The sequence below is a fragment of the Galeopterus variegatus genome, unplaced genomic scaffold (assembly GCF_000696425.1).
Source record: "Galeopterus variegatus unplaced genomic scaffold, G_variegatus-3.0.2 Scaffold7624, whole genome shotgun sequence".
In the NCBI taxonomy this organism is placed as follows: Eukaryota; Metazoa; Chordata; class Mammalia; order Dermoptera; family Cynocephalidae; genus Galeopterus; species Galeopterus variegatus.
The window spans coordinates 165,189-185,711 of record NW_007733735.1 but is presented as its reverse complement, the minus strand read 5'-3'; the positions used below and the strand labels follow the sequence as shown (position 1 = coordinate 185,711).

The following is a 20,523-nucleotide window of genomic DNA, read 5'->3' as shown; positions in this document are numbered from 1 at the left end:
AATCACAGGGAGGGCATCCAGCGTCTGCCTTAGGTCACATGCCATTTTCCCTTCTCCAGGAAAGTAAGGGAGAGCAGTGTCCTGGCTGCTGAGATGTAACCTGCATCACAGACACCATGCCAGTCTGTCCAGTGGAAACGATTTCTCCCACTGGCTTCCCCCAATGTATCTGGTTTCACATCCTGGAAGCCCTCCTGCACACTGCACCTCTATCAATTGCACTTTGCATTCAAAGAGAGCTGGCTAATTGGAAGAGCCCTCTGCTGAGTCCTTCTTAAAAGATTAATTCTTTTGCAAGAGCAATTCATGGTCCCTAATTTTTCATTCCTCTGTGTCTGGGCTTTTGAGTATTAACCCGTCTTACAGCAGAACAGGGAGAGCTTCCTATTCTCCATTTACCTTGAGTCAATCACTCCCAGCTTAATAGCTCGGGGGCCAATGTCTTCATCATTGTTACCATCACCTTCCTCATCATCATTGTGTTCTGATTTGGTGCCTATAGCCCAGAATTAGGCAGGGCCTCCCAGGCCAAGACTGGGTGCCCCATGGGCCCTCCTAGGGAATCATGGAAAGCACAGCCCCATGTCCAGATGCTCCTGGCCGTGGAAACACCCAGGTGAATGATTTATCACCTAGAAGTCTTATGTGGGAACCCAGCGTTACACAGACAGGGTGGGAATACGTACAGCACATAAATGCAACCCCGTCTTCAGTGAATGTGGGTGGATTCACTCTGTAGTTTACCCATGAGAAATGTTTAAACCAAGCCAGCTACCTCAGCCTCCCCTCCTATGCCTAGGAGGCTGTGTCCTGCCGTCCTCCTGTGTGTGCCCAAAATGCAGCATTTGGAGCCCACAGGGAGAGCAAGGCTCATCCGAAGCCTTCAATGTCCCTCCAGAGACTGTCATACCACTCACCGGCTGCATTTCATAGTCTTAAATTCTGTGATATGCCATTGTATATGACATTTATTGTTCCATATGTGCCAGTTTCACCTTCAGACCCAGCAAGCCCCTGGGGGGTGGGAATCATGGGGAGCAATTATCTTCTCTCTTGGCACATGGGGGATCAGTGTGGCATGTGACAGAGCACTGGAGGACTCTGGGCCTCACTCTCCTCCATCATCTGCACTTTACGAACTTTTCCAGAGTGGAGGGAAACAGCCACAACTTGTCCATGAGGAGGCGGCACCCTCCCAGGTGTCTCAGAGCTCCCCATGCACACCGCGCCTGCCCCAAGGCGACTCCCTATCATGATGGTCAGTGACTGTGCCTCCTCCGCTGCTGTGTCCCATGCCTAGCATATTGTAGGTCTTCAGCAAATATTTCTTGAAAGAATGAATAATGAATTAACAAATGCAGCTTGTTCAAAAGCTCAGGTCAGAAGCGGCTCTCAGCTGTAACTGGGATGAGAGGCGGAGGCTAGAAAGAAAGAAGGAGGAAGGAATTTCCAGATGTCCAAGTTCATGAAATACCAGCAGTGCCAAGCCCTGCACAAGTGAGGCTCCTGCTCCCAGCTCTTACTTCCCAGCTGGTGACACACCACAACCCTCGGCAGTAACCTCCAGACCAGTAACAAGCCAGTGAGGTGGTGTCAACAGCGTCCCTTAGTGTGCCAGCACTGCCCAGCCCACCCAGACTGTGCCCACGGGCGGGGCCCCATGCCAGTGCTTGCCAGCCGGCCTTCTAGGCACTGTGCTCCTCAGTGAAGAGACGGCCTCTGGGCCCCGCCCCTGAGGAAGAGCCCGAGGGGCATCCCATTTCTCCCCCGCTTTCCTGTCCCAGCAGCTTCCCTGTTTGGCAGCTCTTCCCCAGCAGGAGACTTGGTGGATGAAACATCCCAATCCTGGGAACAAAAGAGGCTGGGCATCCCATTTCTCCCCCGCTTTCCTGTCCCAGCAGCTTCCCTGTTTGGCAGCTCTTCCCTGGCAGGAGACTTGGTGGATGAAACATCCCAATCCTGGGAACAAAAGAGGCTGTTAATGTGGTTGGAGGTGAAAGGCCAGCAGGACACACCAGGAATCCTCTGCCGTCTAAAGCCCTCAGTGGCTATCTGTGGGGGTGCACCAGGGGGGCCCTTGAGCCCTGACATCTCACCCACCCCTCCCTTCAGGAAGAGCCCCGACTGTGCTTCCTGGGCAGCAGGGAGCTTCTCTTGCTGGGCTCTATAACATAAGGGAGGCTCAGGGCAGGCTTTGGGCAGCAGAAAGAATGGCAGTGTGGCCTTCTGTGGTTCTTGTCCTCTCTCCGGCCCTGGTTTCCTCACTTCTAGGGCTCCTCCAGGCTCTAAAGGACTAACTCTGCTCCTTTGCTTTGCTTTTCTATCCCAATGCACCCAGTTGGCACCACGTTCACGTGTAGATTGCTGTTTTGTGAATGCTCTTAAGACATGCGTGTCTGTGTGTTTATTTTCGTATGTGAAGTAGCCCGATGGTGGAAGGAAGGGACAGCTCCATCTTACTTCTTTTAAGCACAAGTATGAATGAAAAGAACACACCATTTTGCTGCTAAAATTGATGGAAGGAGTCTTGAAGGCTGTCTGCCTACCTGCACAGGGCTCTGCACCTGCCCATGAGATGTGGGTCCCTGTGAAATGCCTGTTATGTTGGCAGTGGCGAGGACCAGGTCCAGGTGGGTGTGGCCGCTTGCCCGTGGGAGCCCCCAAGTTCTAAATGTTGGTGGTTTGTTGAGATCAGCTGGCACATTTAGTGCCCTTTGGAGAGTGGTAATTGCCACCGAATGCAGCAGCAAAGGGGGCTGCAAGGTGGAGGGTCTGACACCATCAGAGGCAGGCTGGGTGTTGCCTGTTAGACATACCACATGTTGAGGAAGTGTGGCTGCCCCAGCACAGTGGTCAAGGTAGAAACATGTTTCTGCTTGGGTGTCTCAGATACCATGCCAGAATTATCTTCTCTACATTCAGAGCTAGGAGTGTGTCAACTGGGGGACCCAGGTTGTGACTGCACTGCAAGCTGCCCCAGCTCCCCTTCCTCTTTCAACGCAAGCTCTGGAAGGGCAGGGATTTTTGTCTGCTTTGTTAACTCCTCTATCTCTTGTGCCTGGCACAGTGAGTACTTGGCACATCATGGTGCTAATAAATATTCACTAAAGCCAGGACTCCGCATAGAGGAGGAGAGGTCCGGGAGGATCTAGCATACTGGGCGAGTGAGGATAGGTAGCTGTGGTCTGGGTCTTCACACGCTGTGCCCCAGGAGCCAGACTCTGGGCACCAGGCCAGACTGCCCTAGGGAGGCAATCCCCTCTGTCCCATGGCATTTGATCCAGGCTGCCCTCGCCCGGTTGGAAGCCAAAGCTCCCTGGTACGCCCCCCACTCCTCATTCTTAGGGGCATATCTCCACCTCTTCCCCTCCTCCTCACCGACTGCCGCAGCCCTGATCACCACCTGGCCCAGCATCCTTGAGACCTGTGCAGCATCCCCTTGAGGATGATGGAGAACACCCTGAGCAGGAGGGGCAGGGAACAGGGAGACTGAAGAGTTTGGCTCTCCCAGACCTGGGTACCAGAGCACACACCATGGCCCTTGAATCTACCACTCCCCGACCTCAAGAAACCTCCTCCTGGACAGACCCAGTAACGCAGAGTTGGAGAGACTCAGGAATGGTTAGAAAACAGAAGGGAATACATAGCCCATCTTTAAGTTAGACACCCTATATCACATGAACTTCTGCCACAATTCGATTAAAGGTTCTGTGGAGGCTAGTTGAGGAGGAGACACACCCCTAACCCTCAGAGGTAGACTGACACCCAGACCGCCAGAAAACCAACACACTAAAGTGCAAGCCAAACATAGTCACTCTAAGGGACAAGTGTAAAGGAGCTAGCACTCAGGTCCCATTTATCTGAGAAGCCTTCCTGGGGGTAAATTTTAAGCAGAATTACAAAGAAGCTTAAAAACAACACACAAAAACTTTTTTAGCAGAAAGCAAAGAAGGTATTAACAGTCTATAAGTTTTGAGATTTTAAAAGGGGTGGTGACACAGGCTCTCAGGGAGGCCAGGTGTCCTAGGCAGACATCAACTGCCAGGGTAAAGGTCACAGTGCAGGTCAAAGGTCACAGAAGAGGGAGTGAAGGAGGAAGAGGGCTGAAAGACTTACTTCTTTCAATCTAACTCCCCAAAGTCAGTGAGTCAGACAACCTAACATAGGAAGCAACAATCCTGGTGGGAAAATGAGAGAGTGGAGGGAGAGAAAGAAGTGAGCCACCCCAGAGGAGAGGTGATGGCTGAAACTAGAAACAGAGTAAGATGACATTTCCTGGGAGTGGGGGTCCTGGGAGGAGGTATGGGAAGGAAAAGGGTGCCCAGGAGGGAAGGCAGACTGGAGCCAGCTTTGCACACGGGAGCTCCGTGGGAGCAAGCGGGGCGACCTCCATCCCCGTGCACAGGGCTGAGCCACTCCCTGCGCCCCGACCCTCACTGGCCTTGGTTCTGTAGAAAGCTCTGCACGGGTTTATGCAGCACGGCTCAGGGAACAAGTGTCCCTTCTTCTGAGAGAAAGATTATTATGTAGTGAGGAGTACAGAAAACAAAAATGGTTATTCTTTCCACTCAAGAAGCACACACTAGCCGGTGGGGATCTGGGCACACTGGCAAGCAGGTGAGAGAACTCCTGTGCTCTTCTCGGCCTGGATCAACAAAAGCTCTGAGTCACAGTGAGACTGAGACTCTCGCACAATCTACAGATGGAGGAGAGGCCCACCCCCCACCTCAGCCCCAAGGAGGAAACAGCTCAGACAACAAAGAACTACCGCACCAAGTGCCAAGCTGCCATTCCAGGCAGGCGAGACCTGCCAAAGCGTCGGGTACTGTGTGCCTCTGAAGGACGCCTGCGTGGAAAGCCATGGCAGAAGGCTCCGCTTCTCACTCACCAGGCAACATTTGTCTGTTGGTGTAATTGGCCATTCTGGGACTTGATTTTCTCATCCACAAAATGGACACTGAATGCATATCATTTCCTCTCTCACTCTCCCATCCTTCAGAACCACAGCAAAAAGCTAGAGGTCAGCAAGGTAAAAGAACTAGCAATTTCTCTGTCTTACTCCCCCCACAGTAGAGACGGGGAGATGAGATGCAGAAAAAAGGGGGATGCAGAGCCTCGTAGACTCCCCATCAGCTTGTACACTAATGGAGGATGTAGGGCACAGTTAACAAGATAAACCAGGGGAGGAAAAGGAAAGAGAAAACCCTCCACTAGACTGTGTATCATGTTTCTTTCAAATCCCCACTGGACTTGCCATAGGATGGACACATGCTCATTGATTGCACTGGAAGCAGAGAAGACTCAACAAACATTTACTCAGCTCAGGCAGAGGGCTGGCTGGCCTGCAAGTCACATTATACTGGAGTAGGCAGGGCACATGTGCCTGCACACACACATTCATGCTCCAGAAAATCACGTGTGAACTACACAATAGACAGGGATGCAGAATAAGGGGCACATGAAGAGCAAAATAAAGGGGCAATCAAAACCAGGTGGAAGGAATTCCTAAGGAAGACTATTGTAGAGCAGAATTTTCGAGATCTGGGGGACAGCTTGATGGAGTGGGGAGGACTGCGCACTTGGTGCTGAGAAAATGCTCGAGAATAGGAAGCAAACCAAGAAACAGGAAACAGTGAGTCTCAGGTGCTTGTATTGACACAAGGTGTTTGGACAGGACGGAGTTGGTCCCAGGCCTAAGAAAGCGGTTTAGAAATGAGGCATCATAAGATGCATGATTAGGACATGACTGAAAGCAATTAACATGCTTCTCACATGTCTGCTGATCAAGTTGCAACTGGAAAGGAGTTTCCATATGGGGGAGGGATGCTGGGGAACCAACCAGTGGCTTTCACACCATTTCCCCAGGGGTGCTGATGTGAGCTCAGGGTTGGCAAATGCCTCAAGGATGCCATCAGCCAGGTGCCCTTCATTAACGGTGCCCCGCCCCTCCCAGAGGCCCATAAAAGTCAAGGGGCCCTGGGGCTCCCCAGCTACCTGTCTTCTCCTTCCCCTTTCGCGCCTACCTCAGGAGCTCTCCCTGCAGCCTTCCTCATCCACCATGTCTCGGCAGTCCACCATCACTTTCCAGACCGGTGGCCGCAGGGGCTTCAGCACCGCCTCGGCCACCACCCCAGCTGCTGGGCGCTCCCGCTTCAGCTCTGTCTCTGTGGCCCGCTCCACAGGAGGCAGTGGAGGGCTGGGCAGGGTCGGCGGCACTGGTGCTGGCTTTGGAAGCCGCAGCCTCTACAACCTGGGGGGGACCAAACGGGTCTCCATTGGTGGGTGTGGCAGCAGCTTTCGAAGCAGCTTTGGTGGCAGGGCAAGCAGTGGGCTTGGAGTCAGCGGTGGATTTGGCTATGGGGGTGGAGTTGGAGGGGGAGTTGGGGGCTCTGGCTTCCCCATGTGCCCCCCTGGAGGCATCCAAGAGGTCACTGTCAATCAGAGTCTCCTGACTCCCCTCAACCTGCAAATTGACCCCGCCATCCAGCGGGTGCGGAAAGAGGAGCGGGAGCAGATCAAGACCCTCAACAACAAGTTCGCCTCCTTCATTGACAAGGTGAGCCAAGACCTTCACCTGTTCCATTGGGCTTGGGGTTGAATGACCTCCTGGAAAGGCCCCAGCCCAGAGGGGAGAGCGATGTTTCAGCAGCCTCCCTACGGGACAGTGCATCCCTTCAATAGGTGCCCCCCACGGGGCCAAGTCATTTCCAGGGCAAGGCTACCTTGCCCCAAGGACCTGGTGGAAATTTCCCCTTGTCTTCTTTGGGAGTCACATGGGCTGGTTCAGAATCAACTCTGAGGGAAGAGTTAAGTTGATTCTCCACAGGAGGAGAGTTTCCACTGAGCAAACTAACCCAACCCAAAGCAGACCGTGTTGAGAAACTCAACCGAAGAACACAGGCCTCTAGATCCCACCACACTGATTCTATGGAAGCCCTAGGGAGCTCTTGGCTAGGTTAGTGGGCTTTCTCATTTTGGGTTGGAGTTGTCGATTACATAGTTGCCAGGTGGGTATCAGATGAAAAATATCTTTTTCTTCTCTCCCTTATTAATAGGAGTGTCTGGCTCTACCTCCCCAGCTTCTCAAGAGTTTATTCTCTCTTCTCCCCTCCAGGTACGGTTCCTGGAGCAGCAGAACAAGGTCCTGGAGACCAAGTGGAACCTCCTGCAGGAGCAGGGCACCAAGACTGTGAGGCAGAACCTGGAGCCCCTCTTTGATACCTACATCAGTGACCTCCGACGGCAGCTGGACAGCCTCAGCACTGAGAGGGGCAGGCTCGAAGCTGAGCTGAGGAACATGCAGGATGTCGTGGAAGATTTCAAAGTCAGGTAAGTGGGAGACAGCTTCCGGCCACACGTAGCTTTCCCAGGCCTCTGTTTTATGAGGAGCAGAGAGGTGCAAAGGAGAAAATGTCAGTATCAGGCAGGAGCTTTGGAACTTGCAGTCACTCTCCCATCAGGTGAAGACAGCATAGTGTGGGGTAACAAAGGGAACTTCATCTCGTGCACACCATTAACAAAGAGCCTACTTCTATCTGTCTTACATGACTGCAAAGGGATACCAACGTCATCTAATGAAACATTGCTACAAGCTCTGGAAAGAGTAGTATTATTCCACGATCAGCATATTGTTTAACTTCATTGGACATGGGCGCAGTTATCGAGATCGCTTGCATTGCCAAGATGGCATTAGCTCAGGAGTGAAAAGAGGTAGGAATGAAGAAGTGAGGGTTTAAATGAGGCAATCTGATCTTCCTCATGGAGGCAGATTTTAACTGCACATCATTCGGGCTGCAGTAGGTGAGATAGCCAGAGGAAAGGGGTGAACTAGCTCTCCCCAAAGCTGGCTGACCCTTGGTTTCTGAGTTTGAGCTACACCTGGTTACAAAAAGCACACTGCTCAACAGCCACGCTGAGGTTCAGTGAAAATATACCAGAATCTACCTGGAACACATCCTGAACAGATAAAATTTACTCCACAGTTTCAGCAGGCACTTGAGACAGCAAATTTTTTAAAGATTAGAATTGTGCATCTATAAAAAGATGGAGTTACATAAGTACCTATTTCTATTCCCCTAAGATCTGTTCTTACCTTCTAGTCTTACAAAAGGTTTTTTAAAAACTGACAGAAGAAATTATCCCCCTTTTAATAGAGGGAGAAATAGAGGTTAAGCGAATCACCCAAAGTCACACACAGGTCAGCGGAAGAGCTGGAAAGGATCTGAGGTCTCCTGACTCTTGCAACAGCTGCCTGGGAAGAGCACAGTGGGTACTTGCTCAATAGCACACTCCGCTCCTCTGTCCTGACAGGTATGAAGATGAAATCAACAAACGCACGGCTGCTGAGAATGAGTTTGTGGCCCTGAAAAAGGTGAGTGGAAATGTCCCTAAAAGAAGAAGATTTAAAACTGAATCTTGGAGTGTGGAGTGACCTGACCCTTGAGTCACCCAAGTAATGTCACATCAACCTTGAGAATATCTGGAGAGCTCAAACCTGCCAAAACGCTCTCTCCCAGCATATAGCCCCGCTGACCTGCTTGGGTTTCTGTTAGCCCAGGGAACTGGATTCCGTAGCTCTCAGTGATCACCCAGCCTCAACCCCCAGACAGTTTTCTAAAATCCGAACTTGAAGGGCCAGGCAGGAATCTGCCAGCTTCTTTTGGACTTGCTGCTTGGGGCTAGGTTCTCAGAGGAGCTTCCTATGCTCTCGTTCTAGGACGTGGACTGTGCCTATATGAACAAGGTGGAGCTGGAGGCCAAAGTCAACTCTCTGACTGACGAGATCAACTTCTTCCAGATGTTCTTTGAGGCAGTAAGGGTCCTCAAGATTTTTTGTTCCTCCCAGGTCTGGAGCCTGGAAAGAAAAGGAAGCTGCCGGGTGCCGTCCATTAGTGCCTCTACCCAGCATCTTGCTCCAGATGCTCCAGGCTGGGGCTTAGAGGATAGTGGGGACCAGGGACAATTGCTGGAACCTTGTCACACTAAACTACCCCAGCTCTGAGGCTTCTCCCCCACATCATGGCAGGACAGGCCTAGCAAGGAGGGAATGCTGATTCCCAAGTTCTAGGTCACTGGGTAACATTCCCAAGGAATCAAGACCAACCTGCTCCCTACTCCCTACCAGAAAAGTTCAAAAAGGCAAGCTGTCCTCAGCTCATTGGGCAGAGGGCTTCTTGCCCTCCGAAGATGCCTATTCTGGATACTGCATCTCTAAAGGCAGAGACCTGGGTCTGCGGAAAGGGAGAAAGGCAGGAAGTGATGACATCACACTATGGGGGGTCAGCAGGTCTTAAATATCACCAATCCCAAAGAGACCTTTTGTGCTGGCATATTGAACAAACACATGTCACATTCAAATCCATGTAATTTGGATTCAGGGGACACTGAGTCCTCCTCATACTGAGGGAAAGTCTTAAATATCACCAATCCCAAAGAGACCTTTTGTGCTGGCATATTGAACAAACACATGTCATATTCAAATCCACGTAATTTGGATTCAGGGGACACTGAGTCCTCCTCATACTGAGGGAAAGTACACAGATGGGGCCTTGAGAAGCAATGCTGGGGAAACCCACCCCCCACACTGACCAATGACCCCAAAACTTCCCAGGATGGGATGGGATCCAATAGAGGGCTGGGAGTGCCCAGGGAACAGCTGGAAGTATCTCTGCCAAGGATACCAAAGAAGGGATTCCTGACCCAGATGAGTAGTCAGCCATGGGGATTTTAGATCCCTTCTTTTGATGCTTTGGTGACACTGAGTCTCCTGTCCCACAGGAGCTGTCCCAGATGCAGACCCAGGTCAGCGACACGTCTGTGGTCCTCTCCATGGACAACAACCGCAACCTGGACTTGGACAGCATCATCGCTGAGGTCAAGGCGCAGTACGAGGACATTGCCAACCGCAGCCGGAGCGAGGCTGAATCCTGGTACCAGACCAAGGTAAGCATGGGTGCCTCCATGATGGGTTCCTGGCCTCAGGAAATGTGAGCATTTCTGTTTCTTTCCACTTGTCAGGAGCATCTTTGAGACTATGAAAACTTAGCCTGAAATGCATGTGAAGCCTAACCACGCACGCTAACATGTGGTCATGGCTATGCTGGGTGCTTAGAGGGACATCCACAGGCCCCACGTTGCTCAGGATCTGGCTGGAGGTTGGGCGAGACTCCAAAACAACCACGAAACAGTCATAAAGCAGTTTCTAAAGGTCTTATTTATTCCATACCTATTTTCTGAGCTCCTGCTGTATGCTAGGTAGGGTTACAGGGCTGTAAATGAATAAATTGCAAACAGAGAACCCAAGGTCTGGGAGGCCATGAAGTGAAAGGACAATCATGGAAGGGAAAAAGACAGCATTAATAAAAAGCTTCCAGGAAGAGGTGGGTTTTTAGTCCAGCTAGGAAGCAGTGAGGGACAAAAGATAGCCAAGGAGCAGGGTGATGTTTAAGGCTGAGCAAGAGCCTGGAAGGCAGGAATGGGCACTTTGTTGGGCAAGAGGGTTTGTGTTGGGAAGTGGGAGGTTGGGATGACCGTAGAGAGCTGCTTGCTTGCTGTCCAAAGGCTCTGATGGCCAGAAGGAGGTTTGGCTTTAGAGGGGTGTAGGAGGCCCATGAGATCAGCTGTCTGCAATGTCCAGAGCCCTCCCAGGGGCAGATTCTCAGAGACTGCCTTGGTCCCTTCCAGGCAGCAGTGTAGCAGAGAGGAAGGAGGGTGTCAAGGGCTGGGGTTCACAGGGCAGAGGCAGCCCCTGGATGGTGAGAGGAGGAGGGACGCACTTAACCCCAAGATGAAGTGGTGGAATTTACAGAGAATGATTACTTGTGCTGTCAGAGCTGTTGTTCCTTAATCCTGGGTATCTAGAAACAGGAAGCTGAGCTATTCAGCACTTTCAAAACCGGACAGATCTGGCTCAGGCAGAAGCTCTCCTGGCAGGAAAAGTGTGAATTTCACAGCAGTCTGCTGGAGGAGACAGGGTATAATTATTGCTCCTAAATGAGTGTGTCCTGGATGTGTGCCATCAGACTGAGAGCTACCTGAGAGTGAGGATCCTTACAAAGTCTTCAGAATTGCGCCATGTACAGCCGCTGCACCACCCAACACCATTTTCCTGCACCTCAGCCCCCTTTCCCCAGCTCTGGGTCTGGAGGCTACCAAAATTCATGGGCACAGTTGGTCTGTACACATGCCGCATGACCAGGAACTCCTCAAGGACAGTGACCAAGTCACTTCCTCACTCCTAGAACTGACCATGTTCCTTCCTGCCCCTGGGTCTGCACACAGGCTGTTTCTGTCTGGATTCCTCTCCCCCAAGCTGGGCACTTAGGTCCTCCTTTCCACAGCTTCAGTTTCTCCATCTCTGGAAAGACTGCCCTGACCACTGCTCCCATTTCCCAGTCTAGGTCAGATTCCTTTATTACACTCTTCTAGGACCCTGTTCACTTCCTAAGGGACACTTATCTCAATTTAGATCTATAAATTCGATAGCATGCTGATTTGATTAATGTGTATCTGCCCCAATAAACTGTGAGCTTCAGGGCATCAGGGGGATGATTGTGCTTATCGTGGCATTCCCAGAGCCTACCACATGCCTGGCAAGTGGATGTGCTCATGAAGGTTCACCTGAATAAATGAGTAAGGGAATAAGTGAATGACCAGTGAATGAATGAGCCTGCTTGTGTCACTGAATGACAGGCTGGGCACACAAGGAGTACCCAGGCCAGGCATCTGATGAGGTGATTGAGTCTGCTCTGGTTCTATCAGTATGAGGAGCTGCAGGTCACAGCGGGCCGACATGGCGATGACCTCCGTAACACGAAACAAGAGATCTCCGAGATGAACCGGATGGTCCAGAGGCTGAGAGCTGAGATTGACAGCGTCAAGAAGCAGGTAAAGTTTTGGCAGGGCCAACAGCTACATATACATTCATTTCTTCTGGGTCATTATGCCATCTTATAGGACTCCTACCCAAGAAGCACCACACCCCCAGGGGCTATCAGCAGGACTCATGGCTTCTTCCTTTCCTAACAGTGCTCCAGCCTGCAAACAGCCATCGCTGATGCAGAACAGCGTGGAGAACTGGCCCTCAAGGATGCACGGGCCAAGCTGGTGGACCTGGAGGACGCCCTGCAGAAGGCCAAGCAGGACATGGCCCGGCTGCTGCGTGAGTACCAGGAGCTGATGAACGTCAAGCTGGCCCTGGATGTGGAGATCGCCACCTACCGCAAGCTGCTGGAAGGCGAGGAGTGCAGGTGAGGGCAGGTGTACCAACTCCATCCTCAAAGCAAGTTGAGCTCACCCCGGCTGCCTGGGCAGCCCTAAGGGTTCAGGTTGCTGCAGCCCCCTCCTTTCCTGGAAAAGGGAGCAGAATGTAGGTGGAGTTGGGCTATGACAAAGAATACAGGTGCCATTTCTTTCCAGGATAGTAAATCATATGAAGTGAAACTACATTTTGCACTCCGTAGAAATCTAGGACCTGATCAGGCCTAAGTAATCAAACGAATACAGGTGCCATTTCTTTCCAGGATAGTAAATCATATGAAGTGAAACTACATTTTGCACCCCGTAGAAATCTAGGACCTGATCAGGCCTAAGTAATCAAATTCTATCAAAGGAGAAATTTGGGTATGTGGCTGGTTTCAAAATGTGGCATAAAAGGCTCTGGCCTGAGAATAAACTGTCCTAGGATTTGGGCTTACAGGTCTACTGCTAACTAGACGTGTAACCTTGGAAAAGTCACTCTCCCCTCTCTGGCTCTCAATTTCTTCAATGGTAGAAGGCTCTGGCCTGAGAATAAACTGTCCTAGGATTTGGGCTTACAGGTCTACTGCTAACTAGATGTGTAACCTTGGAAAAGTCACTCTCCCCTCTCTGGCTCTCAATTTCTTCAATGGTAGAATGAAGAGGCCACATTACATGATCCCGGAGCTTTGTGCTCTGCCAATTACCAGCTGGAGGCAAATTACTTAACCTCACCATGCCTCGATATCCTCATCTATAAAATAAGGATAACAATTGTTCCAAACTCATGTTATTAAAAGAGTTAAAATAAGCAAATACACACGAAGTTCTTAGAACACTGCATGGTACACAGTAAGTCTTCAATAAATGTTAGTTATCATTCAGTTTAGTGGCCAAAGACATGGGCTTTCGAGTCAGATGAACCTGGCTTCAGATCCAGTTTTGTGACTGTGGGCAAGTTAATTAATCTCTCTGAGCTTCAATTTTCCTCTCTATAAAACTGAGATAATAATACCTACCTAATGGAGTTTTGAGAGAACTAAGTGGAATAATGTAGGTAACAGGTACTTGGTAAATGTTAGCTTTTGTTAAATGCTCTAAGTATGTGTTTATCAATGAATGCCAGTTCTGTCCTCAAGATACTAAAGCAAAAATACTCTAGTTGCTAAGATAATAATAGACCGATTATTGCTGTTGTTATTTTTATGATTCAAACTCCTCTCCACACCTATAACAACCTCAGCTCTGCCCCAGTGCATGACAATAGCCCCTTGTTGAGAGAGAAGTCTCGTTATAGGACAAGCCCCGCCTTTCCAATTGATGCCAGAGTATGATTAGATTTAATTTCCTTAAAGTGTCTAACTAATTTAAACCAAAAATGAGTTTCTGAGATTATAGGTTTTACTCCTATAAACCTCACACTCCACATTATTTTCATCCATTAGTTTATTATTTTTAATACTACTAATATTTAAATAATTTCAACCTGCATTACTTCTACAATAAAAATAATAAAGGTTTTTAAATGCATTTAAAACAATTGCAAGTGTCATTGCAAGTGCCCATAAGCTGCTGAACACAATAGTAACCCTCCTTCTCCCCCCTGCTCCCAATCAGGCTGAGTGGAGAGGGAGTTTCTCCAGTCAACATCTGTGAGTATGGCATCCTGTCTGTGTGATTTGGAGTGCTTGGGGTTGGGTGATGGGGAGGGATGGACTTGCAGGAGGGTGAGGACGTGAGGCATTAGAGGGATCCAACAGACAGGGTTCATTTTGAGGTTTGCAGTTTTGAGTTCATTAAAAAGAAAGCCATATTAGGAAGAAGTATTTAACATCAGAATTTTACCTCTTTGAGAATGGGAATGCCACAGAAGGGTAGTGGAAAGCTTGTTAAATACTCTGCATGGGTTTAGAAGACCCTGGCCACACCTCCCACCTCCTAGGATGCCATGCCTTTTTTGCTGGGGCTGCAAATGTAGCTCAGAGACAAGCATTTGACGTAGAGGATTTATGAAAATTCCTGGTCTGCCTTGGGCCTTTGGAGGGAGCCTGTACACTAGGCACAAGGACATTGCCAATTAGGCAGCTCCTCCCCAGAACAGTTAGGGAAGAAGCCTCACTGCTTGGCTCAGCTTGTCAAAGTACAACTGCAGAAAGTTGCCAGGGCTTTTCACAGCAGCAGGAGCAGCGTAGAACACGGCAGTTGGGTGCAGCTGCTACCAAACAGGAGCAGTGTTAGCAAGCTGGCATGGCCCTTTGCAGGCAAGAGTAGAAGCCGTCACTCAGAGCTCAGTGCTGGCACCATGAGGCTAGCAGAAACGACTTGTACAATTCATACACTACAAGTGAGCTTGGTTTTCTTGATGGGGATTCATAAGAGCAGCTCATTACATTAAGCAATGATTCCAGAAGGCAGAGCCCTCTGAACCACCCAGGTGTCCTCCTTCCCTGATGTCATTGTCTAGTGGCTCCAGAGATCCTCAAACCTAATTCTGGGTACGAATGACATAATCTTGAAGTTTCCTTTCTCTTGAAAACACTTGAAGGTCTGTATTAGTTTCCAACAGCTGCTGCAGCGAAGTTCCACATTTGCATGGCTTAGAACAGCAGAAATGTTTTGTCTCACAGTTCTGGAGGCTAGAAGTCCATAATCAAGGTGTCAGCAGGGCCGTGCTTTCTCTGAAACTTGTTGGAGAGAATCCTTCCTTGCCTCCTCCTAGCTTCTGGTAGTGGCCGTCAATCCTTGGTGTTCCTTGGCTGTGGCTGTAATACTCCAATCTCTGTCTCTGTGATCATATGACTGTCACTGTGTTCATGTCTTCAGAGGGACATCTTCCCTCTTTTTATAATGATACCAGTCATATTGGATTGGGACCCACCCCAAAGACTTTATCTTGAATTCATCTGCAAAGATCCTATTTCCAAATAAGGTCACAGGTACTAGGGGTTAGGACTTCAACATAGTTTTTTGGAGGACACAATTCATCCCATAAAAAAGTCCATTTTTTATTTCAATTTTTCTTCTGAAGAGCCCAAGGCAGGGTTCTAGAATGTTTAAGGTGATGAGTGGTTATAACTTAGGAAAAGAACAGGTTAGGAGGAGAAAAGGGCAGGTGACTGGCTGATACATTCACCTGCCACCTGGTCTATCAGGAACATTCCAGCCCCCCTCTGGGATTCAGAGCACCAAGACTGGGGGACACCACCGAAAGGGCATGCCCCACCCTGTCAACTTCCAAAAGGAAGGGAGACTCCAGAGCCAGGCCCACAGAGGGAGACAGGATCAGACGGAGCAGCAGGGGAGCAGAGGGAATGCAGGTGGACTGGAGCAGCTTACAGTAGGTCTGGAAGGAGAGGAGAGGCACCGAGGAGCTGTGGGGAGGAAGGAAGCCATTCCAGCCTGGGAGAATGCCAGTGCTGCAGCTCAGGCAGAAATGGGCTGAGGCATAGGACAGTGATGTCACTAAGCAGGCAGGGGAGAGTGGTAGGAGGCAAACAGCTGCCCGAGGAGACTGCCCATCCCTCCCTTAGGACTTCAGATTACGTGCCCTGACATCCCTGGTGTCTTCTCTTGTGCTCTTGTTTCTGATATGTCTCCTTTCTTCCAGCAGCTGTGGTGGAGGCGGGATGACGCCTGGAGCTGGAGGCATCCATGAGGTCACTGTCAACCAGAGTCTACTGACCCCCCTCAACCTGGAGATTGATCCCTCTCTCCAGCGGGTGCGGAAGGAGGAGAAGGAACAGATCAAGAGTCTCAACAACAAGTTCGCCTCCTTCATTGACAAGGTGAGGGGCAGGTGGGGTTCCCACCAGGAAAGCAGCTGCCACCCAGGGGAGCTCTACGTCCTGTGCTTTTCTGAGATCAACTGTGACTTCCGAGGACCTGTGCTCCTGCGGGCTAGTTAGTCTGCTTATGGAGTGGAGGAAGGGGTGGTTTCCCATCTTGTTGAGGTGGGAGCAGAAAATTTAGGTGGGAGGGGTGCACTCAGAGCATTTAGCACTTTCTTTGTGGTGAGGGAAAAGCTGTGACTTCATCTGAGTCCCCCTGTTGCACAGCCTGGAATCCTAGGGGTTCTCCAGCTCTGGGAGGGAGCCCCTCCCTAAAACTATTCTATCTTGCATCACCACCGTCACACACCTGAGCTAGCTGTTTTTGCCTGGGAAGAACAAATTCAAGGATCTGGATCACTCAGGCTTCATGCCTGGGGTCTGGAAGAGTGCAAAAGAAGAGGCAACCAGCCCAGGTTCCAATTTTGGCTCTACTGCTAGGAGAGTCACCAAACTTCTCAGGCCTCAGTTGGGTTAGATAGATGGACTTTAAGGTGACTTTGCAGGTCAAACAAGCTATGAAATACCTCATTGTATGGACCCAGATCATTGAATGTGTAGACCTAACCAAAGGCACTGCTCAGGCACCGGTTCTTAAACTATATCACTCCACGTCACCCGCCTGGCCTGGTGTTTGCACTAACAGAGGTGAGATTTCCAGGAGATTGACTGTGACAAGAAGAACGTAGGTTCTGCTTCTCCTTGGGAAAGAGGAGGTGGGACTAGGCAGGGAATTAGAGACAGGACTTTCTTCCTTCCTGCTACAGTGCAAGAGCTAGAGAGGAGAGGACGCATTTGTTAAAGGCTCTCTGTAAGGACACTACCATCTCCAAAGTCATGGAGGCTCTGTTCCTTCATTCTCTGAGGCCGGGTGCCATTCCAGCTGCTCCCAGTGGAAGGACTTTGTTTAGGGGGGAAATTATTATATTTCTAGGGAGGCCTTCCAGGCTGGTGAGCAGAAGGGGACAATTAAAGACACCCAAATTAACAGCACAAGACCACACGGGACTAGAAGGAGCAGAGAGGATGGGACTTGCCCAGGGCCACACAAGCAGTGAGGGACATGGCTGGGATTGTGCCCAGGTCTCCTCAATGTAGTTACAGTGTGACCCATTTCAGCAAATCTGGAGTGTGGGGCAGCTGAGTCCAGTTTAGATCTAGAGAAATTACATCTGAAAGAAAATGAACAGATTGAATTTTCTGCCGAAAACCTCCTGTCCATTTAGTGGGAATCGGAACCTCACCCAGTCACGTGACGGTGGATGGTCTTTTCTTAAGTTACCACGTAGTAGCCTGGTTTGGTGTATTCAGATAGCTTCCAACCCCTCTGGCTCTTCCTGCTTCTTCCCTCTTCTAACTAAACCACCACCTGTCTCCCAAGCCCATTATTCCAACATTTGCTCAGCTCCTTACAGGCCGAGGAAGAAGAGAGGGAACCTAGACTCCAAGGTTCTGCAGAGCCATCCTGCAATTTGGGGGTCCTATATCCCAGGACCCTCTGGGAGGCTACTGCATGGGGAGAGGCTGCTCTGTGGAAGCCCTCACAATCTTTTACCTCTGGCTGGGGCAGGTGCGATTCCTGGAGCAGCAGAACAAAGTCCTGGAGACCAAANGCTACTCCTTCACCAGCAGTGGCGGGCACAGCCTGGGTGGAGGCCTGGGGGGCTCTGGCTTCAGTGCCAGTAGCAGCCGGGGCCTAGGGGGCAATGGCTCTAGTGTCAAGTTTGTCTCTACCACGTCCTCCAGCCGGAAGAGCTACAAGCACTGAGCACAGCCACCCCTGCCCTGTTTGCACTCACACCTGGATGCCTGGGTCCTTCACCTTCATCTCCCCTCCATAAGTTCCCCCCTGTGCTGTGCAAGCCTGGCGTCCTGGCTAAACCCCACTCCTTGCCTAAGCCAGCCTCTGCCCTTCGGACAGCTCGTGGCACCTCTCTGTGGTAGATATGCAAAACCAAAGCTGATTGTCTTTTGAGGTTCACATTCAGCTTCTCTTGCAGAGGCTCAGACAGTCTGGAATCTCTCCTTTCAGCTCCACCTTCCTCCCTCCCTCCAGACGCAGAGACAGGGGAAGTCTGTGTCTGTGAAGCCATCTCAGTGCCAGGTTGTCCCCCGCCCATCTCATGGTGCTTATAAGCTGCCTGCTGGGAGTGAACGCTCTCTCTGTCCCCTCCCTGGAATGTGTCTATTAAATGCATGTGTAATGTGCTTGGTGTCCAGCCCTGTGTTTGGAATGACGGAGCCCAGAGCAATGCTCCTCCTTCCCGAGGCCTGCTCCCACCATGGGGCTCCACACAAGCAGTTTTGGGCACATCATGCCTCACGCCCTCCCCCCCAAGCTAAGAATGCTTGATGGGAAGATGGGAGAGACAGGGCTTGCAGAGGTGCGGGGAGGGCAGGGGCCCACCAGAATCCTCCTCCCCTGACTTCTGCCCACATCCGCCTACCTCTCGTTGCCATGCCTTGTTTGGTAAGCCCAAGCCCCTGGGCAGAAGCCCTGCCCAGCATCCCTGCTCTGTATGTCATGCAGGGCGATGCCATCTCCTCCCAAAACCAGACTATGTTCTAGGGACACTGACGTAGGGTGGGTGGCCCAGGCCTCCTCCAGAAAAGAGGTTGATTGTTCCCTGGCAGCTTCAAACTTGCAGACCCAAACAGAGAAATAACAGGCCAGGAGAGGAGTTAAAAGTCAGCCCTAGGGGAAATGCTTTCACCAAGCACAGGGGCCATTTAGCCCATAATTGCAGGTGGCAGCGAAACATCCAGGAAGCTCCCACATTCCTGAGTTTACAGTCTCTGGACCTCTCCTATCAGGCTGAGCTGGGGCATAGCCCAGTGGGCTTGCCCTGAGACACAGGCTTGGAGAGAGTGGGCTCAATGCTCAGGACCGAGCTGAGAACTGATGGGAGCTATGAAGGCACCAGCGTTCTGAAAAACCCTCGTCCTGGTGAAGGGGCAGCGAGTGAACTGGCAGGGAGAGGGAGAAGATTAGTGTGAATCAGGGGCTAAAGTCTGGAGTAGCTGGGAGAGAGTGACAGAAGGGAGAGGAGAAAAATTTTCAATCCCTGGACCCCAGGGAGGAGCCCATTCTGAGCCAAGATGATAGCAGGGGAGACACGGGGATTTGGAATGAAACACCGACCGCTTCCTGGCTTCTGCCCTCTGAGCTTGGTTTCTAACACTGGCCCAGCATGCACTAGCCATGGGACCTCAGATGAGTTGCCTAACTACACTGTGCCTCGATTGTTCCATGTGCAAAACAAGAATACTCATAGCTACCCCCACAGTACTGTTTCAGATTAGACCAGAAGATAGGTGCAAAGCAGCTACCCATAGTAGCTCCTCAAGAAACGTTGACAATTATTATTTTTATCATCCGTCCTCACAAAGTTATGAGAATTAAATGAAGTAATGCTGGTTCCTGATCTGCCGCGTGGTGTGGCACAGATCGAATCCCCAGTATATGTATTCGTTTTATCATAAGTGACCAGGATGGGAAAGGCACAGTCAGGTGCTTGGGTTCAGAGCTCAGGACCTGGAAATAGAGAAGGGAGTTGCAGATGAGAAGCACGGGGAGTGTCCACAGCCTGTCGCTGAGAGCCTGGGCAGGTGAGGGGCTTGGGAACCCAGGCCTGCCCCAGCCCAAAGGCCCAGGCCTGGTCCTGCCCTGGCAGGGTGTTCCCCATGGTGATTAGCGGGTCAGGAAGATGGGCTGTGGCCAAACATGCCATTGAGATGAACTCAACGGAGTGGTCTTTGATCTCCTCCAGCCAAGCCCAGTTCCTGAAAGGGATAAAAGTCGAGGAGAGTTTTGGAGAGCTAGACTCTGAAGGCTCCTCGGTTCTTTTGACATTTTCGCTCCTCTGACCCTCTGACAGCAGCTCCCACCATGACCCAACGATCCACCATCACCATCAAGTCAGGGGGCACTCGCAACTTCAGTGCTTCCTCTGCCAATCTCCTCCCAGGCTACCGACCCAGCTTCAGCTCTGTCTCTGTGTCCCAGGGTGGGAAGAGCTTCGGAGGCGGCCTTGGGGGCAGCTTTGGGACGAGGAGCCTCCATGGCCTTGGTGGTAACAAGAGAATCTCCATCAGCGGGGGCTACCGGTCCAGCCGGGCTGGCTTCGGGGGAGCTGGCTATGGGCTGGGTGCTGGGGGCATAGGCTACAGAGTTGGGGGAGCCTGCAGCGGGTATGGATTTGGAGGCGGGATGACGCCTGGAGCTGGAGGCATCCATGAGGTCACTGTCAACCAGAGTCTACTGACCCCCCTCAACCTGGAGATTGATCCCTCTCTCCAGCGGGTGCGGAAGGAGGAGAAGGAACAGATCAAGAGTCTCAACAACAAGTTCGCCTCCTTCATTGACAAGGTGAGGGGCAGGTGGGGTTCCCACCAGGAAAGCAGCTGCCACCCAGGGGAGCTCTACGTCCTGTGCTTTTCTGAGATCAACTGTGACTTC

General features: G+C 51.0%; 2 protein-coding genes across 3 annotated transcripts in view; both read left to right on the top strand.

Moving 5' to 3' along the window:
- Nucleotides 1-5,875: 5,875 nt before the first annotated feature.
- The window catches only part of LOC103607678 (keratin, type II cytoskeletal 5-like), a 27,464-nt gene continuing 12,816 nt past the window's right edge, over nt 5,876-20,523 (top strand). The window contains exons 1-3 of one of the 2 annotated variants that reach the window (XM_008592155.1): nt 5,876-5,886; nt 6,325-6,326; nt 19,882-20,433. In XM_008592155.1, coding sequence (XP_008590377.1) covers nt 19,954-20,433 — 480 coding nt within the window. In that variant the 5' untranslated portion in view covers nt 5,876-5,886; nt 6,325-6,326; nt 19,882-19,953. Of the gene's footprint in view, nt 5,887-6,324; nt 6,327-19,828; nt 20,434-20,523 lie in introns of those variants that run through there. The other variant, XM_008592154.1, reaches the window with a different exon arrangement.
- On the top strand, nt 6,000-17,832 carry LOC103607684 (keratin, type II cytoskeletal 75-like). Its single transcript, XM_008592161.1, has 10 exons — nt 6,000-6,556; nt 7,115-7,329; nt 8,311-8,371; nt 8,717-8,812; nt 9,778-9,942; nt 11,761-11,886; nt 12,028-12,248; nt 13,855-13,911; nt 15,845-16,022; nt 17,635-17,832. The coding sequence occupies exons 1-10, from the start codon at nt 6,059-6,061 to the stop codon at nt 17,830-17,832; spliced, it is 1,815 nt and encodes a 604-aa protein (XP_008590383.1). The 5' UTR covers nt 6,000-6,058.